Source organism: Vipera ursinii (assembly GCF_947247035.1).
Source record: "Vipera ursinii genome assembly, chromosome: 4".
Classification (NCBI taxonomy): Eukaryota; Metazoa; Chordata; class Lepidosauria; order Squamata; family Viperidae; genus Vipera; species Vipera ursinii.
The window spans coordinates 81,147,797-81,168,284 of record NC_139514.1 but is presented as its reverse complement, the minus strand read 5'-3'; the positions used below and the strand labels follow the sequence as shown (position 1 = coordinate 81,168,284).

At 44.5% G+C, this 20,488-nt stretch overlaps 1 protein-coding gene across 3 annotated transcripts in view; it reads right to left on the bottom strand.

Moving 5' to 3' along the window:
- LOC310639671 (cytoplasmic FMR1-interacting protein 1) overlaps window positions 1-17,367 on the bottom strand; it is a 158,686-nt gene extending 141,319 nt beyond the window's left edge. For 2 of the 3 annotated variants that reach the window (XM_083361491.1, XM_083361495.1), the window contains exon 1: window positions 17,039-17,367. In XM_083361491.1, coding sequence (XP_083217617.1) covers window positions 17,039-17,214 — 176 coding nt within the window. In that variant the 5' untranslated portion in view covers window positions 17,215-17,367. Of the gene's footprint in view, window positions 1-15,772; window positions 15,886-17,038 lie in introns of those variants that run through there. The other variant, XM_083361496.1, reaches the window with a different exon arrangement.
- Window positions 17,368-20,488: the final 3,121 nt, after the last annotated feature.

The window sequence follows — 20,488 nt, the reverse complement described above, 5'->3', positions numbered from 1 at the left end:
AAAAAACAGAATTATCTTTAGGGTCATGGGTTAGAAATGATGAATTGTATTTTTTCAATGTGTATTATTTTAGCATTTTTACAAAGGATGGACTTCATTTTTATTTATTTACTATAGTCACAAACCCTTAGGATATTCAGCATATTTTCAAAGACCACTTTGTAAAAAACAGCCTTGCTCACGCTAGTGTTTTCCAAACATGTTGACATCAACTTGATATACTGTCTTTATTACCTCATAGTTCCAATAGATGAAACCATTTAAAAGAACTTCAAGGCAAGGATTTCTTCCTTAAAGAACATTTTATTTAGGAAACAAGGTATCGACAAATACAAAAGTGAACCTAACTAAAATCCCCTCCCTCAGGCTGCAAAGTAACAAGTTGCGATTCCCACCCCAAATTGCTGTCATAAATCACATTCACCAATTATTTCAAAACACGGACTCTCCTCCCAGCTTCTCAGACCGCCAAAACTCTTATCAGGACTGACCTTGGTTCTCACACAGACGTATTGTTATGGTTAACTGAGAAACTTAACATCCCCCTCCCCTTCCTTCATCTAAAATCTCTAAACTAAAATGTGGCAATGAAGACAAAATGAAAAATGGCTTCAGTTCAGTTTGTCACAGCATTGACATTCCACTTCCCTTAAAAGAAAGGAGAAATCCTGCAAATCAAACAAGAATAAAAGTTACGAATCCCCCCTCAGTTTGTTCAGATGTTTATCATAAAATTTATGTATGACCCTATCAGCTTTCACATCAGTACACTTCATCCAGGTAGCCTCTGATAATGGATATCACTTCCATTATTGCAATTTCCCTTTGTACAATCTAGCATCAAGAATACACTTCACTTCGTAATTAGTCTCTCCAGCTACCACAAGTGGGCCAGGTGCTTTCTTGGGATGGGGTCTCAGAGTAGAATCTCTGAAAGGCTTCAACAAACTGCAGTGAAACACTGGGTGGATCTTTCCTAAAAGTCGAGGAAGTTTTAGTTCCACAGTCACTGGGTTTAAAATCCGCACTATGGGAAAAGGTCCCAGGTATTTTGGCCCCAATTTTTTGCTAGGTAATTTGAGTCTTAAATATTTTGTGGAAAGATAAACCTTCTCTCCCACATGAAATGACTTTTGAGGTGCCCTTTTCTTATCAGCTTGTTTTTTGTAAGACTCTGAGGCTTTTTCTTTGCATTGTCCCACAACCCCTTCCAAGTGGACACCCACTGATCTAAAGTCTGAGTGGCAGGTGGCTCCTGGAGGTATTCAGGCATTGGGATAAAATCCCTCCCCTTGGCTATTTTAAACGGCATAAATCTGGTGCTGCTGTGTACAGTGTTATTATAAGCCACTTCAGCGAAAGGGAGATAGATCCAATTTGTCTGTTGGTAATCCACATGGCATCTAAGATATTGTTCCACCATTGCATTCGCTTTTTCAGCCGCCCCATTTGTAGATGGGTGAAAAGCCGATGACAGCCCTTATGTAGATCCAATTAATTTTAGAAAGTCCCTCCAGAACCTGGGCATAAACTGCACCCCCCCCCGTTGGAAATTAGTTGCTTTGGCACACCGTGTAGTCTGTAAATATGCTTAAGGAACAACTTAGCTAATTTCTGGGCAGAAGGGAGGCCTGAGCAGGCAATAAAATGAGCCTGCTTTGAAAATAGATCAATCACAGTCCATATTACTGTATTTCCTCTCCTCTCAGGTAATTCAATGATAAAATCTATAGCGATCTCTTCCCATGGTTGGGAAGGATCTGCAAAAGCCCAGGTGGTTTTTCTAGGATTCTTTTCATGGTAGCACAGACTGCACAGCTTTTTACATAGTTCTCCACATCCTTCTTTAAGACTGGTCACCAAAATTGCCTCCGGATTAAGTGTAGTGTCTTTAGGTAACAAAAATGACCAGCTTGCTTAACATCATGACTACATTGGAGCGCTTGGAGTCTGAGTGATTTAGGTAAATATAATCCCCCCCTTTCCAAGCTAGACAATCCCTATGGGTAAGGGTGGCTTGATTGTCCTTGAACCATTGGTCAATAATGAATTCTTGTTTTAACTTCTTTGTCAAAGGCTCGTCAGTCTTTGCAGATTGGTGACTTTAGGAAGTTATTTGAGAAATAACTTGAGGTGGAGGCATAATAGAATCTATGACTTGTTTAGGTTGGCTTTTGTATTGGGGTAATCTGGAGAGGGAATCAGCTAAGAAATTCTTTCCACCTGGTTTGTATTTCAGGGTGAAATTAAAACAATTAAAATATTGTGCCCAGCGTACTTGTTTAGGAGAGTTTACGGAGAGTTCTCAATGCCTCTAAATTTTTGTGATCAGTTCATACTTCGAAAGGCACCTTGCTCCCTTCCAGGAAATAACACCACATTAGCAAAGCCCATGTAATCTCAAAGGCTTCTTTCTCCCAAATGGCCCACCTCCGCTCTGTGTCAGTGAACTTTTTTGAAGTGTAAACACAAGGCTGCAAAAGTCCCTCATGATTCTTTTGTAGGAGTACTGCCCCCACAGCCATATCGCTAGCATCAGCTTGAATTACAAATTGCTCTTCAGGATGGGGGAGTTTTAGAATTGGTTCAGCAGCAAAGTCTTTTTAAATTCTCAAAAGGGGTTTGGCATTCTAACAACAATGCAGAGGCTGACCTGGATGCAGTTTTCCCCCATCTTTACCGGTTTTCAATAGTTTGGTAAGGGACAAAGCAATCTCGGCAAATGAAGGGATGAACTGACGATAGAAATTAGCAAAACCCAGGAAGCTTTGGAGTTGTTTCCCAGTCTTTGGGGGCTGCCATTCTATCACAGCTTTCACCTTAGTTGGATCCATTTTGATGCCTTCGTTAGAAATTCTATAGCCAAGATAATCTAAACGTTTCTGATGGAATTCGCATTTTAAGAGTTTGGCATAGAGCTTAGCATTCAGTAGTTTTCTCAGTACCTCTTGCACTAAGCTTATATGCTCTGCCATAGTTTCTATATTAAGATGTCATCAAGATACACCAAAACTCCTTTGTATAAATGCTCGTGTAGCACCTGGTTAATCAGTTGCATGAACATGGCAGGAGCTCCTTGTAATCCAAAAGGCATAACTTTAAACTGATAGCTACCCAGAGGGCTGTTGAAAGCAGTTTTCCATTCATCACCTTCTCTTATCCTCACATGGTGATATGCCTCTTTTAGGTCTAACTTGGTAAAAAATTGCCCCTTTGCCAGATGGGCTAATAAGTCCTTCATTAAAGGAAGGAGGTACATATTCTCCACACTCACCCCATTGAGACCTTTAAAGTCCACTCAGAGCCTAAGCGACCCATCTTTTTTTCTCTTTAAAGAGCCCTGGGGCAGCTACTTTTGATTTGGCAGGCTCAATGAAACCTCTGGCTAAATTCTTGTCGATGTATGGCCGTAATTCTTCCACCTTGAGGGGAATCATGGTATACATCTTCGGTTTTGGCAACTTGGCTCCTGGCAAAATCTTAATAGCACAGTCATTTGTTCTATGAGCCATCAGGAGTCACATTCTGCCTCACTAAACAACTCTGCCAAGTCTCGGTATTTGCTGGGAGAGGGGAATAGTCACTATATTTATTGTTTCAGATGGAGGTTTTGCTCCCCCACTAGCGTCATGGGAGGAGCTGGGGGATGATGGCCCTATGGGTAATCTCAAAGTTTTCATCCCATTCTCCCACCCTATGAAGGGTTTCCACTTGTCCAACCAAACTAAACATAGAATCACCACTTCAGTCATTTTTGGAGCTGCCACAAATCTAATGAATTTCCAATGCTCTCCCACTTCTAGCCACACCAGCTCCGTTTGGTGGGTTATTAGAGTTCCGCCCATTAAAGATCTGTCTGCCCGTTCAAATTTCCTAGAGTTGGAGAGTTGCCTTGCCCTGATGCCTAACTTTAGGACAGTTGGGAGGTTGATTAGGCATCACGAACAACCCGAATTTACCAACACACGTAAGTCCATTCGAGCACCTGTCTTAGGATCTATACGTTTGGCAGAGAGGGAAAAAGGCGGAATAGGCTGACTCACCATCGAGTTGTTCTCCCCCTCATTATTGCTGTCATATGGAGCAGGTGTGATGGCAGTTTCAGCTGGGGCCTTGACCTTCTCTTGAGTGGGTAAGGTGACTTGAGTAATTTGCTCTTGAGTAATCCAATTTGATTTCTTTCTGGTGGAAGGCTGGCTTCCCTTTCTCTTTTCTGGCAGAGCTGAGATGCTTTTCTGCTGAGGGAAAGGAATGGGGCAAGCTGCTGCCCAGTGGCCCAGCTGGCCACATCTAAAACACTTGATTGGAGGTCCCAAAGATGATTTTGGAGGTTCAGTCATCCCAGTTGCTGGGGTTTGCCAGGCAGGTGGCCGTCTTGTTTGGTTTGGGTCTCGGTCCAGTAATCGGTGGTTTTTTGTAGCAGGTTAGCTTGATGTTCAATTTCACTGCCAGACGATACCACTCCTGAAGTTGGTCAGGAATTCCTCGGTAGACAGAATCCTGGGACAGATTGGGATCCAGGATGTTCTTGAAATGGTGGACCAGGGATCATTCTGGCCACCATTCAATTCCGCCAGCCACTCTCTGGAATTTACACACATATTCCTTCACTGGTCTACCTTCCTGCTTTACTTTGTGAATGTCCTTCCCAGCTTGCAAGGCTATGGACTCATCCTCGAACCTGGTTCTTAACCTTTGGATGAATAGATTGTAGTCCCACAGCTCAGGTGCTTGCTCAATGTGCAGGCTGTTCAGCCATTCTGATGCCTCCCCCTCTAGATTCGCCACTATCACGTCAACTATAGCAGCAGGGTCCAGGTAGGCATTGGCATTTCTATTCATGTAGGAGTGCACTTGGTTTAGGAAGAATGTTAACTTTTTGGGGTCTCCATCAAATGTGGATTTGAAAGGAGGAGCTGCTAAAGGGCTGCTGCCTAAGGGAGCGTGCAGCCACCCATACTGTTGTACTATATTTATTTTATTTATTTATTTTAATTCCATTTATATCCCGCCCTTCTCTGAAGACTCAGGGCGGCTTACAAGCTTAGCAGTAGCCTTCATTCTATGTATATGCCTGCTTATTAGGGCTTTCACACACCCCCAAGCGGCATTATTACAAAGTCAGCTTAATTGCCCCCAACAATCTGGGTCCTCATTTTACCTACCTCGGAATGATGGAAGGCTGAGTCAACCTTGAGCCTGGTGGGATGCGAACCTGCAATAATTGCAGGCAGCTGGTGTTACTTAAGGAGGCATTAGCCCACTGCTCCACCAAGGCTCGTTGGATTCCCCCTGCCCTATCAACCCTTGGCAGGGGTCCTGGACTGGTGTGGCAACAGTAACAGCGGTCGGGACTGGCCTGGTATTGATAATGATTTGGACTAGCCTGACGTGGATACCTGTCAGGGCTATCAGGATATCGGTGACGATCGGGGCTTGTCCTGCACCAATGGCAGTCTGGGATAACATGACATTGATACCGGTCGGGGCTCACATAGGGGTGGCGCCATTCAGGGCTAACATACTGTTCCCAACTATCAGGGCTGTCACGACTTCAATGGTGGTCACGGTTCAGAGGCTGCCAACAATAATTGGAGCTAGCACGCTGCTGATAATGATCTGGACTTCACCTCTGCACCAGACTAGAAGTTAAAGCTGGTGGCTTCAGTCTTGAGGAGCCAGCCCTGGCCCCGACTATGGGACTGAGACTCCTCCTGGACTGGGAATGATCCTGGGGGCATCTGTCATCCCGCTCACTGACAAGTAACTGGTGGGTGATCTACTCCTTACTTCCCACGTCCAGTCCTTCAAACTTCTCTCTCAAATGCTTGACTGACTGGCTCCAAATTGCTGTCAGATATTTCCACTCACCCGACTCATCCGAAGGTGCTTGGCGCCTCTTCAAATAGGAAAGCACGACTCATGGGAGGCAGTCAGCGTAAAATCAGCTTCAGCTGCCATTGCAGAATTCTTTTTCGGCTGGGGTGTCTCTGAATGCCACAAATCATCACTAGACAAGGTCTACTCTGATGACCAAATGTGTTTCTATTCTTTCAGTCTTGCACCTGCTGCTGGAGTTACCAAAACCACACTCTCTCTAGAGGCAATGGCCTGTGCTCTACCTGTTGAGGTGGTAGCTGCGGTTGCGGTGCTGGTGACAGGTTCTTCCTTTTTCTCAATTTTGGGTTCTTCCCTGAGTCTTTGTCTGTCCCGCTCAAGCTTTGGGTAGGTGACTGGAGCTTAGGACCCCGTGAAGTTAAAATAAAAGTGAGTCTTGGGTTAATGTCATCATTCTGATAGATGAAACCATTTAAAAGAACTTCAAGGAAAGGATTTCTTCCTAAAGGATTAGGATTAGGATTTATTAAATTTATATGCCGCCCTTCTCCCCAAGGACTCAGGGCGGCTCACAACAATAAAAATTAAGAGACATAAAATACAAAAATTAAAAAAGAATTAAACAATGAATATAAGAAATACGGGACAATTTAACACAATAAAAACCAAATTAAAAACAATGGTCAGTCCAGGCCTGCTTGTTGGAACAACCATGTCTTCAGATTACGGCAGAAAGATCGAAGGTCAGGGGCCGTCCGCAGCTCCAGAAGCAGTTCATTCCAGAGGATCAGCGCGCCCACAAAGAAGGCTCTCCCCCTGGGGGTCACCAGCCGGCATTGTCTGTCTGACGGAACCCTGAGGAGGCCGACTCTGTGGGAGCGAACCGGGTGATGGGAGGTTGACATTGGCAGCAGGTGGTGTCGCAAGTATCCCGGGCCTAAGCCATGTAGGGCTTTAAAGGTAATTACCAGCACCTTGAATCGCACCCAGAGGGCAACCGGAAGCCCCATCAAGATCAGGTACATCGATGGGAATGGTTTGGGATGCTAGTAAAGCTTATATAAGAGGGGTTTTGATTTATATGAATAACGCCTATAGGCATAAGCAAACGCAAAAACGTTTAGATCTTGAGGAAGAGATTAAATCTAAGGAGAAAAACCTTATTTTGAATCCATTGGATAATAACTTAAGTATTTCAATAAACTTATTGAAAGAACAATTTAGCATGCTACTGGCTGATCAAGTAGCAACCAACTTGCGTTATGCTAAACATAATACTTTTTGTAACGCTAATAAGCCTGGTAGATGGTTGGCTTACCAATTAAGGAAGAAACAGAAATCACGTACTATAGACAAAATAGAATATAAAGGAAAAGAAGTTTACCAACAAAATTTGATTAAGAGGAGTTTTTTAGATTTTTATTCGAAATTATATTCTAAAGAAAACATACAAGCTTTAGATATAGACAAGTATTTACAGGAAGCTCATTTTCCGAGACTTTCAAAAGAACAACAACTTGAGATGAATTGCCCAATAACATCAGAAGAAATTTCTTTAGCTATTAAACAGTTGAAATTGGGCAAGGCTCCGGGAACAGATGGATTAACAGCAATTTACTATAAAATGTTGGTGGTTGAAATGATTGAACCCTTAAAGATTTTGTTTAATGAAATTCAGACTGGATGTGCAGTTCCTCCATCATGGAGGACACCTTTTGTATCATTGATTCCAAAAGAGGATCAAGACCTTACTCAACCTAAAAATTATAGACCTATATCACTTTTGAATACAGATTATAAGATTTTTGCTAAGTATTGGCTAATAGATTAATGCAAGTTTTGAAACAAATGATTCATAGTGATCAATTGGGATTTATATCCGGGAGGTAAATGAAATATAATGTAAGACAAATTGTAAACTTGCCTGAATATTTGGATAAGAACAACCAAGTCCCCGCAGCATTGATATTTTTGGATGCAGAGAAAGCCTTTGACCAATTGAATTGGCAATTTTTATTGAGAGTTGTTGAGGAGATGAATTTTGGAGAAGGTTTTTTACATACTATTAAAGTTATATACCAACAACAAACTACGCAAATTATAATTAATGGGGGGCTAACAGAGACCTTTAAAATTGAAAAAGGTACAAGACAGGGATGCCCCCTATCACCATTATTGCTTCTTTTAACATTAGAGATTTTATTAATTAAAATTCGAGAGTCCTCTATGATAAAGGGAATTAAAATAAAACAGAATGATTATAGATTGAGAGCTTTTGCTGATGAGTTGGTTGTGACAGTATCTCAACCGTTACAGTCGGTTATAGATTTGATGGAAATTATAACTCAGTATGGTAAGGTTTCTGAGTTCAAGGTGAATAGTAATAAGACTAAGATACTATCTAAGAATTTATCTATGAGTGAAAGGGACATGTTATCTAAATTAACAGGTTTTGAAATAGTAAAAAAGGTTAAATATTTAGGAGTGTATATTGCAGCTTCAAATGTAAAATTATATAAGAATAATTATAAAACACTATGGTTGAAGGTACAAAGGGATTTAAATAATTGGAAAAAATTACAATTATCCTTATTGGGAAGAATTGCAGTTGTTAAAATGAATGTTCTGCCAAAGTTTCTCTTTTTGTTTCAAATGATACCTATATTGAAAAAGGATGCCAACCTTGATCAATGGCAGAAGGGTATTAATAAATTTATTTGAGCGGGGAAAAAACCAAGAGTTAAATTTAAGATTTTACAAGATGCTAGGGAAAGAGGGGGACTTAAGGCGCCGAATTTGAAATTGTATTATGATGCGGTTGCCTTGACGTGGGTTAGTGATTGGCTTAATTTAACTAATAAGAGAATACTTCATCTTGAGGGTTGGGATTTGGTATATGGATGGCATGCATATTTGCTTTATGACAAGAAGGTGGATAGGGCTTTTAAATCTCATATACTTAGAAGTGCCTTGTTGCGTGTCTGGAAAAAGTATTATTATAAGTTAAATTATAAAATACCGATTTGGGGAATTCCTGGACACGCGATAGAGGGCGTATCTATGGGAGTGAGTTTGGATATGGTTTCCTATAAGGAATTACTTAGATTGGAAGGGAATGATTGGCAACTTAAATCATTAGAGGAGTTAAGACAAGAAAAAATAAGTTACTCTTGGTTTCAATATACCCAATTGAAAGCTAGGTGGAAGTTAGATCAAAAGGTTGGCATCACAATTACAGATCAAAATTTAGTAAAACAAATTAAGAGACTTAAATTGTGCACATATAAAGAGGATATATAATGTTTTAATTGAATTGGACTCGGAAACGGAATTAGTTAAAGATTGTATGATAAAGTGGGCACAAAATATTCAGGAACCAATTTCGCTGGATACTTGGGAGATAATTTGGGTCAGAAATGTTAAATTTACTCAGGCTCAAAACTTAAGAGAAAATTTTTATAAAATGTTTTATAGATGGCATGTGGATCCCAAGAAGTTGTCTAATATGTATCCTAACTTGCAGTCTAAATGTTAGAGATGTGGTAGTTTAGAAGCCACCTATTTTCATATGTGGTGGACTTGTAGAAATATAAAAGCTTTTTGGATTAAAATTTGGTGGAACATTCAAACAATTTTTAAGAGGAAGATAAAGTTTTCTCCGCAATTGTTTTTATTGGGTATTGTTGTAGATTGTGATGTTAAAGAAACTAATTTGATGTTGAATATGATAACAGCAGCACGGTCACTGGTGGGACAATATTGGAAGAAGGATAGTTTGCCTACTATAGAAGAATGGGTGTTTAAAGTTTCGAATCTTGCAGAAATGTCTAAGATTTCTGCTTATTTGAAAGATCATTCACAGGAAAGATATATTTCAGTTTGGAAGAGATGGATAGATTATATTCAGAATAAATATTGGACTAAAAAGTTCCATTTAGCTTATGAGTAGATTTTAACATTTTTAACATTTTTAACATTTTATTATATTTGTATACCGCCCTTCTCCCGAAGGACTCAGGGCGGTGAATAGGGCATATATAAAAATACAGAATACAAAAATTAAAAAGAATTAAATAGTAGCCCAGCGAAAACAATCAATAATAATATAAAAATCCCCATTAAAACCCCAACACATCCCCCATCAGGCCAGGCCGGCTTGTTCAAATAGATGGGTCTTCAGACCGCGTCGGAAGGAGCGGATATTGTTTAGAGCAGACATGTCAAACACAAGGCCCGGGGGCCGAATCCGGCCCGCAAAGTGGTTTCATGCAGCCCGCGAAGCCATCCTGGAAACAGTGAGGGAACGGCCCCCACTGCCTTGGCCCTACCCCAGAGACCCTCCTTCTGCCAGAGACCCTCAGATCTGTCCCACTCCTCCCCCATAGGCACCCTTGATGCGAACGATGTAGAGCTAGCCACGCCCACCTAGTAGGCCATACGTACTTTAGCCATGCCCACCCAGTAGGCCACACCCACCCAGGCCACACCCACCTGGCCCCCTGAGGGAAACCGCAATGCTGATGCGGCCCTCAATGAAATTGAGTTTGACACCCCTGGTTTAGAGGGATATTGTTATCTTAGTGTTAGTGCTTTGTATGTATCTATGTTAAAGGGGAGTTAAAGCACATTATGAATTTGGTTAATTGTATATTATGGATAATTCTTATTTAGAATATGATTATTATAACTATAATCCTGTATTTAGCTCTGGGAAGTGGGGTGGTTTGGGTTGGGGGGAATTTGGGGATATATTGTAAAATCTTGTTTCTGTAAAACTCTTTAATAAAAAAAAGAGATGGAACATGTTGGACAATTCGAGATGCCGGTATCCACAGCCACTCGGTCTTGGAGGGGTTCAGCCTGAGCCTGTTCCTTCCCATCCAGACCCGCACCGCCTCCAGGCACTGGGACATCACGTCAAGGGCATCACTGGGTTGGCTCAGGGTGGAGATAAATAACTGGGTATCATCCGCATATTGGTGATACCTCACCCCAAAGCCACGGATGATCTCACCCAGCAGCTTCATATAGATGTTAAACAGGAGGGGGGAGAGAACCGACCCCTGAGGTACCCCACAGGAAAGAGGCCTCAGGGTAGATCTCTGCCCCCCTGCCACTACAAACTGAGAATGGCCCGAGAGGTAGGAGAACCACCGTAAAACAGTGCCTCCCACTCCCAACCCCTCGAGCCGTCGCAGCAGGATACCATGGTCGATGGTATCAAAAGCCGCTGAGAGGTCAAGTAGGACCAGGACAGAGGAGCAACCCCTGTCCCGGGCCCACCAGAGATCATCTACCAGTGCGACCAATGCCCTTTCCGTGCTGTAACCGGGTCTGAAACCGGACTGGTGTGGGTCCAGATAGTCCGCTTCATCCAGGAAATGCAGAAGCTGACGCACAACACTCTCAACAACCTTCGCTACAAAGCGAAGGTTGGAGACAGGACGATAGTTATTTAACGAGGCCAGGTCCAGAGAAGGCTTCTTGAGGAGGGGCCTCACCACTGCCTCTTTTAAGGCGGAGGGGAAGACACCCTCTGTCAATGAAGCATTGACAACTTCCTGGAGCCAGCCCCTTGTCACCTCCCCAGCAGCCAAAACTAGCCAGGAGGGACATGGGTCCAATAAACAGGTTGTAGCGCTGAATCTACACATAATCCTGTCCATATCATCCAAAGACACAGGGTCAAACTCACCCCAAATGGTATAACCAAGACCTGCCCTCTCCACTCCGCCGGATTCCGCCCAGTTGGAGTCCAAACCAGTCCGGATCTGAGTGATTTTGTCCTGCAGATACTGTATAAATTCCTCAGCCCTACCTTGCAAGGGGTCATCCCTCGGTCGCTGATTAAGCAGTGAGCGGGTCACTCTAAACAAGCCGGCTGGGTGATTATCTGCAGACGCAATGAGAGCGGAAAAGTAAACATGCTTTGCCGCTTCCATCGCCACTAGAGAAGACTTAAGATAAGTTCTTAGCTGTGTTTGATCAGATTCGGATCTGCTGGACCTCCAACAGCTCTCTAGGTGTCTTTTCCGGCGCTTCATCTCTCAGAGTCCCTCGGTAAACCAGGGGGACACCCGGGATCTGTGACGGGTCAGTGGCCGCAAAGGCACAACTCGATCCAAGGCCCCAGCAGCCCCCCTCTCCCAGCCCGCCACTAGGGCCTCGGCAGAGTCGTGGGCAAGGGAAGCAGGAAATGTCCCAAGCTCTGTCTGGAACCTCTCAGGGTCCATCAGGCGCCTGGGGTGGAACCACCTAGTCGGTTCCGCCTCCCAGCGGCGGGGGGTGGCGTACTGAAAATCTAGCCGGAGAAGGAAATGATCGGACCATGACAGGGGTTGGATGGTTAAATCTCCCCTACCCAAATCCTTAATCCACTGCCCAGAGATAACAACCAGGTCGAGTGTGTGCCCTCTATTATGAGTCAGGTCCTGAATTATTTGAGTCAGGTCCATGGCCGTCATGGAGGACATGAACTACCGAGCCAACTCAGATGCCTCACCCATGGAAGGCAGATTGAAGTCCCCCAGAACTATGAACCTGGGGAACTCAATCGCCAACCCGGACAAGACATCGAGAAGTTTGGGCAGGGCCGCTGACACGCAGCTGGGAGACAGGTACGTGATCAATAGGCCCAACTGAACTCCAGGACCCCACTTCAAAAGGAGAGACTCACACCCGCCTATCTGAGGGATAGTGGCCATTCAAGGACAAAGACTCTCCCTAATAATATCCGCCACCCCTCCCCGCCCCTGCCCTGGGCCCGTGGCTGGTGAAGCACCCGGAAGCCTGGTGGGCATAATTCCGAGAGGGGGACACCCCCCTCATGGCCCAACCAGGTCTCCGTGATGCAGGCCAGATCCGCGTTCTCCTCCTCAATGAGATCGTGTATGAGGGGAGCCTTGTTCACCACGGACCTGGCATTGAAATAAAGCAGCCTAAGCCCAGGGTCCTGCAATCCTATGCCCCCGGGGGAGCAAGAAGAGCAATGAGGGCGGGAACAGGCAACCACTTGAAGACAGCGGTGGTCCGTTCCCCAATTATGATAGAGCCCTTTGGTCCCACACTCTCTGCCCCTCCCAATCACCAACAAAATAGAAAGACCCTCCTCACTCGGAGCTGAGTCCACCCCCAAATCCCTGCTCTCCCCCCCACGACCATCCGATGGTCTGGACTGCTGTCCAGGTTGAACTCCCCCAAGTTCATTCCGGATCCCTTGGGCCTCCCCCCTCCCGGATCCCCTTAAAATTTTATTTAAAAATCTTGATAAAAATCCCCTCTTTGCAGCATGCCATCTCTCAAGGTCCCACAACCTGTCATCAAGAAAGATCTTCTGCAAAACAGATGAACGCTCCTGTGAGAGGGGGGAATTTCACAGCGAGTAAAGTTCTTCTAAGGTATACGCTGGCATATAAAGGGAGACGGTAATGGTAACATCAGGCAATGGAGGGTGCCAGTAGATGGAATTGATGAAAAGTTGAAAAGTTCAGTCGGCCGGTGGCAGGTCCCAAAGCCACAATCATGATGATAATGGAATAATCAACGGTGGTGACAGCAAAAGCCATGAGGTGGACATGACAAGTCCAGAAGAGGGGGGAGGAGGCAGCCCGATGACAATGCCGATGGACCCAAAACAACGGGTTCAGGCACGACGACAGGGACAGCTGCGACCTCCGCAGCGGCAAGGAGAAGGAACAGCAGCAGTGGCAGACCCCACCACGCCACCAGGTCCACCACGCTCACGGAGCCAACTCGCTGAGTGGCAAAGGGGGGGAAACACTATATCGAAGCCCCCTTCCCCCCTGCCATAACCCAGGTCTCACAATAAAGCAAACAAGCACGAGCAGAGCCCAAATTCCGACTCAAGTTCACTCGGGGTCCAGCTCCGCTCGGCACAACAAAGGCTCAGCACAACAAAGAAACAGTCAGGTCGGCCCCGGCCAGCCGCCAGCGTCCTCTCACCGAAGTGTTAGATCAGGGGTGTCAAACTCAATTTCATTGAGGGCCGCATCAGCATTGCGGTTGCCCTCAAGGGGCCGGGTGGGTATGGCCAGGGTGGGTGTGGCCTACTGGGTGGGCGTGGCTAGAGTGCGTATTGCCTACTAGGTGGGCATGGCCAGCTCTACATCATTCGCATCAAGGGTGCCTATGGGGGCCTGGGCAGGAGTGGCACAGATCTGAGAGTCTCTGGCAGAAGGAGGGTCTCTGGGCCAGGGCCAAGGCAGTGGGGGCTGTTCCCTCACTGTTTCCAGGATGGCTTCACAGGCCACATGAAACCACTTTGTGGGCCGGATCCGCCCCCCCGGGCCTTGTGTTTGACATGTCTGTGTTAGATGGTCTCCTCCTCCATCCTCCGTCATTACAAACTGCATCCAGACGGGGGAGGGCGCTAACGCTCCACCGGAAATTCAACCGACCGAACAGGGGCCAAACAATAGCAAAAAAGCACCATGGCCACCCAGCAAAGCTGAAAACCGTTTCGTGCTAAAAGCTCAAGACCAGCGGACAGCCATCTTGGACATGCGCATTTTATTTAGGAAACAAGATATCGGCATATACAACGGTGAACCAAAGACTAAAATCCCCTCCCTCAGGCTACGAAGTAACAAGTTGCAATTCCCACCCCAAACTGCTGTCATAAATCACATTCATCAATTATTTCAAAACGTGGGTTCTTCTCCCAGTTACTCAGCCCACCAAAACTCTTATCAGGACTGACCTTGGTTCTCACACAAAGTATTGTTATGGTTAACTTAGAAACTTAACGTCCCCCCTCCCCCTCCTTCATCTAAAATCTCTAAACTAAAACGGGGCAATGAAGACAAAATGAAAAATGGCTTCAGTTCAGTGTCACAGCATTGACATATTAGTTATATAATAATATAGGAATGAATTTTCAGATCCCCCACTTGCTTAAGGCACCCCCTTTCCTTACCACGCTGCTTCTTGGCCTAGATTTCAGTTCCCTCTCTCTTTTGGGAACTATCTAAAAGAGCTGCCCAATAAAAGATTTCAACTCCACACTGTGAACAGAAGGGAACTCCTCCAGCAGGGTACAGGAATGGAGCTCAAATTTTCAGAATTTAAGCTCCATTTCTGCAGCCTGATGAAGCTGAGCTCCCCTACATGCATGGAGAGGAATTCCTGCAGTAGGGTGCAGAAACAGAGCTCAAATCAGGATTCAAGAACACAATTCAAATCTTCTCACCAATTGGCAACAGCTTGCATCGTTTCCCACTGACTTTCTGGGGAAGCTGGCAGAGAAGATTGCAAGTATGTAATCACAAGACTGCTGGATGCTTGGCAACCGGCCATACATGGTGGTACATTTGGAAGTGCTTTAGAGGCCATAAAACAACCTTTCCAATTCCACTGTAACTCCAGACCACTGTTAAACAGTCAAGGACTATCTGAATAAAAACATCTACGTTCCTTTGGCATTAGCCCTAAGTACCACTTAAATCCACACAACGTCACAAGCATGCTTGTTTTATTATCATCTATTCAATAGTGTTTCCCCTGCAGAGGTATAGCTTTGCTTTAGTGTTCTGGAAGCCATTCTGAAGTAAATGTGATCAAGGACAAAAAAGTGGGTTAGACTGGACAAAATAATTTAATATAAATTTAAACACAAATATTTTTATTAAATTCCCTAAATAGAATACTTTATTGGCCAAGGACACAGGAAATTTGTCTCTAGTGCATAAGCTCAAACAACAAAGTATATAATCATAAGATACCAATGGAGAAAGTAGTAGAAAAGATGAGGATAATAGCAATACAGCCCTACTATACTACATGGGTAAATATCCTTAGACATAAGACAGTGCTATGAGAATTAACAGCATCATTAGCTGATCTAGTTGTGTGGTAGACAAACTGCAAGGGGTCTAGCAGCAGATTTGTAATTATTTTCAGATGGGCCAGCACTAACCTTTCAAAGATTGTCATAACTACCGATGTCAGAGCAACCGGTCTGTAGTCATTCATCTCCTTGATGAAGGGTTTCTTAAATGCAAGGAATATTACTCCTTACATATTTAACAAATTTTCCTTTCTGTAAAGCGTGTAGCTTCAACTGTATCTCAAGTTACAATTGGCTGACAACTTCTGCAGATCCTATAGGGATACACATTGTAGTTTTAAATTTTGTTCTAAGGGAAAAACTATAGGAAACAAGCCACAATACTTCAGCTCATGTAAGATGACAGGCTACTACCAAACAACTATTATAGTTTAATCCAACATATGAGCTAAGACAGACGCCCTCAGGTAAGCCTGTTTTGAGTTCCACAAGAAAGCAGGATTTTTGGGGGGAGTAATAGGAGTAGGAAGGAGTATTAGGTATGTACACCATCTTGAGTTATTTATAGAAAAATATAAGAGGCAAGAAATACACACAGAAAACATAAATCAAGCAGGATAAATAGTGGAAACACTTTCAGGGATATATTTTTTCCAGTAATTAGTATGGGCCCTCTCCTAACTGGTAGGTTCACTAATCCAGTCTGAAAACTTGGTACTGTAATATATTTTATGTAATATAGGTAGTCTTCGACTTATAACCACAACTGAACCCAACATTTCTGTTGCTAAGTGAAACATTCATTACATGAATTTTGCTCCATTTTACTACCTTTCTTGCCACAGTTGTGGCAACTCACTGCAGTTGTTAAGTTAGTATCCTAGTTGTTAAGTGAATCTGGCTTCCCTACTGACTTTGCTTGTAAAGTCGCAAAAGATTATCACATCACCCTGGAACACTGCAACGGTCATAAATATGAGTCTGTTGCAAAGCATCTATATTTTGATCAAATAACCACTGAGGTGCTGCAATGGTCGTTAAGTGTGAAAAATGTTCATACCTCAAGTTTTTCAGTGCCATTATAACTTTGAATGGTTACTAAATGAACTGTTGTAAGTCAAGGACTACCTGTAACCCATAAAAGTAAAAAATCATGGCTGAGCATGCTGTCTGAAGGTGACAGCCTTCCACAAACTTGGTTGGCTCTAATGATCCCATGCTGTCAACACCTTCTGAAAAATAATCGTCCTAACTCCTCGGGAGGAGAAAGCAGATCTACGCTATCCTACAAGCCAACTGTCCTCGTGCCTCTTTTTTTTCTCGCGCCACCCGCCCCAAACTACCGCGAGACGAGATGCCTCCGTTTCCCCCGACCCGCGCGCAAGCCTAACGGACCTGAAGTTGGACCAGGCGAAATTTAGCGCCGCTTGAAAGTGGCCGGACGTTTCGGGTCTCCGCTCGTTCAGGCCGGTTACTTGCCAGATGAGTTCCCGTACCGCTAGGTCTTGCTCTTGGTCGAAGCGGCTCCAGTGAGCAGGCGGAGTCGTGACCGACGATGCCGTCGCCATCATGGGCCAAAGAAAAGAGAAGAAGTCGGAGGGGGGGGCAGGTGCTGAAATACTTTCTATTGTCACATTCCGGAAGCTCTATTTCGGTGGCCAGTACCGCTAACATCTCGCGAGATTCTGCTCCTCTTCTGTGGTAGGGAAGCGCTTTGCGTGATGGTTTACGTAACGCGTCACTTCTGCCCCCACTCTCGTTTCTTTCGCCTTCCCCAGTCCCCCTTTTACCAAAAGGTACGTTTGAGAAGCGGGTCTATAATTTTACATTGTGGTTTTTGTTGTTTATTTTGTACTTGATATTCATTTTCTGTAATTGCTTATAAAACTTTATTTTCGTGTCTGGCTGAATAGGAGAAGCAGTAATTAGAAATATAAAAACCATCCCCAGCACCTAAGCGACCTTGATCCAGAAGCTAAGTATAGGGTCGGCGTCCTTGAATAGAATGGAATGGAATATATGAGATAGACTCATTACGTGCAAAGCAAGGTAGTTTAAGCTGTGGTTTGTCATAATTGTGATGATTATGGCGTACAGCTCATGAAAACCCCAAATCCACAATCTCAGAAAATTAGAATATTACATGCAATCAATAAAACGAGTGTACATAGAACAATATCGGACCTCTGAAAAGTATAAGCATGCACATGTACTCAGTACTTCCATCCTTCCGAGGTAGGTAAAATCAGAACCCAGATTGTTGGGGGCAATAAGCTGACTTTGTAATTAATGCCGCTGGGGGGGTGTATGAAAGCCCTAATAAGCAGGCATATACATAGAATGAAGGCTACTGCTAAGCTTGTATGCCGCCCTGAGTCTTCGGAGAAGGGCGGGATTAAAATTTTATTTTAATTCAAATAAAATAAATAAAATATTAGGGACTCTTGATTACAGAATAAGCAGGTTGCAATTGCCTGACTTGTATAATAATTGGCTACTTTGCACCAGGGAAAAACAAAATCAGCATTTGGCGGGCCAGTTCATGATTTGGCTATCAATGATGAGAGAAGACAGTCTTTTTTTATGTATATAATTCCTCTATTTGGATTATTTTAAAACCATATATGGAAACCAATATTAATGTATTTTCAGTTATAACCAATAAAATGTATACTTTCACTTCAGCTAGGTAACTATCAGAATGTAACATTTTGGTGCCTCCTTTGTGTGAAAATTTGTTAGGCTCTATCAATAATATAAGGTTAATTATACTACTGATCAAGTGAAGTCAAGGTCAGAAAATTCAACTTGGCATGTCCAAGGCCTACAAAGCAAGTGAACAGACTTATTCAACATGTAGGAGTATACGGCGCTTATATGAAAGAACACAATAAATGTTAGGGATGCTGGCTCTATACATCAAATTTTGTTGTTTAAGCTTTGATATAGTGTAGATTTATGGTGGAACTGGAGAAGGAACTGGCAACCCACTCCAGTATCTTTGCCATGAAAATCCTATGGACAGTACCAAAAGGCAAAACGATATGACGCTGGAAGATGAGCCCCTCAGGTCGGAAGGCGTCCAATATGCTACTGGGGAAGAGCAGAGGGCTAGTACTAGTAGCGCCAGAAAGAATGAAGCGACTGGGCCAAAGCCGAAAGGACGCTCAGCTGTGGATGTGTCTGGTGGTGAAAGGAAAGTCCGATGCTGTAAAGATTTTTTTCTCCATAGGAACCTGGAATGTAAGATCCATGAATCAAGGAAAGCTGGACGTGGTCAAACAAGAGATGACAAGACTGAACATTGACATATAATAAGCAGGCATATACATAGATTGAAGGCTATTGCTAAGCACATTGATTTGTGCTTAGATTGTAAGCCACCCTGAGTCTTCGGAGAAGGGCGGGATATAAATGGGATTAAAATAAAATTAAAAAATGAACTTGGTTTGGGCCCCTTTTGCAGCAATTACTGCCTCAATGCGGCGTGGCATGGAAGCTATCAACCTGTGGCACTGCTGAGGTGTTATGGAAGACCAGGATGCTTCAATAGCAGCCTTCAGCTCTTCTGCATTGTTCCGTCTCATGTCTCTCATCTCTCACTCAGGCTTGTGCAGTGCTGCCACTGGTTCAGCTCATTCCCCCCCCCGCTACCACTTTTTTAAGATGGTTGCATACCACCTGCCAGGTGCCAATGTACCACAGGTGGTACCTGTACCACTGGTTGAAAAGCCCTGTTCTATACCTAGTGATAAAATTATTTTCATCCCCTGATTGTAAAGCTTTTAATTTAATACACTACTAAGAGAATATGGATAAAGATCAGGAACAGACTTTTTCTATGTTGAAAGCAATTCATGAAAATATTCTTACACCTTCTGACAAAGTAATACACTATAGCAATGGTGGCGAACCTATGGCACGGGTGCTAAAGGCAGCACTCAGCGCCCTCTCTGTGGGCACCCATGCCATGCCTTTGAGGTGGCAACTGTCCCTCTTCAACCAGCTGCCTGCTAACTTGCCGAGGTCCCACGTGGCTGGATGCATCCCAGCATGACTGGTTTCCCTCCCCCCACTACCCCATCCCTCCTGGCCTCACATGCTCTCCTTTTCCCAGGCATGACCCACTGCATTGCCTCCTCAGCTGTCAGCCGACCATCCAGAGGTGGCTTCTTTGAACTGCTGGCGATGGGCTGTGGAGCCCCAGAGTGCGCCGGTCAAGGGGCCAGCAGGCTGTGGGTACTGACAGACACCATCAGCCCCCATGCGCTCGCTGGCTTCTGTGTGCGAGGGCCGATGGTGTCCAGCAGCAGCCGCCCCAGCCTTTGCCTTGCTCCTTGGCAATGGCATCCCCACCCTGCCTCGCCTTATCCCGCAGGATGAGCCTCCTGCCTACCGCCACACCTACCAGAGACCCCCTGGATCTCCCCCAACCCTGTCTAACCCCCACAGGTGTCCCTCCCCACGGGCGACATTGAGGTGAGCACATCCACCTTGGCCACACCCACCCAATCTTCCATGACCACCACAGCCACAGCCACCCAGTAAGCCATGCCCACCTGGCACCCAGAGATAAATAAGTGGGTTTTGGGTTGCAGTTTGGGCACTCGGTCTCTAAAAGGTTCGTCATCACTGCACTATAGAAAAGAACAAGATGTCAGCCTAGATCAATGGTGGCGAACGTTTTTGAGACCGAGTGCCCAAACTGCAACCCAAGCCCCACTTATTGTCGGGTGCCAGATGGGCGTGGCCCACTGTGTGGGCGTGGGTGGCATGGGCATGGTGTATTGGATGGGTGTGGCCAGCTCAACGTCACTTGCGTCAGGGGCACTTGTTCGGAGTTGG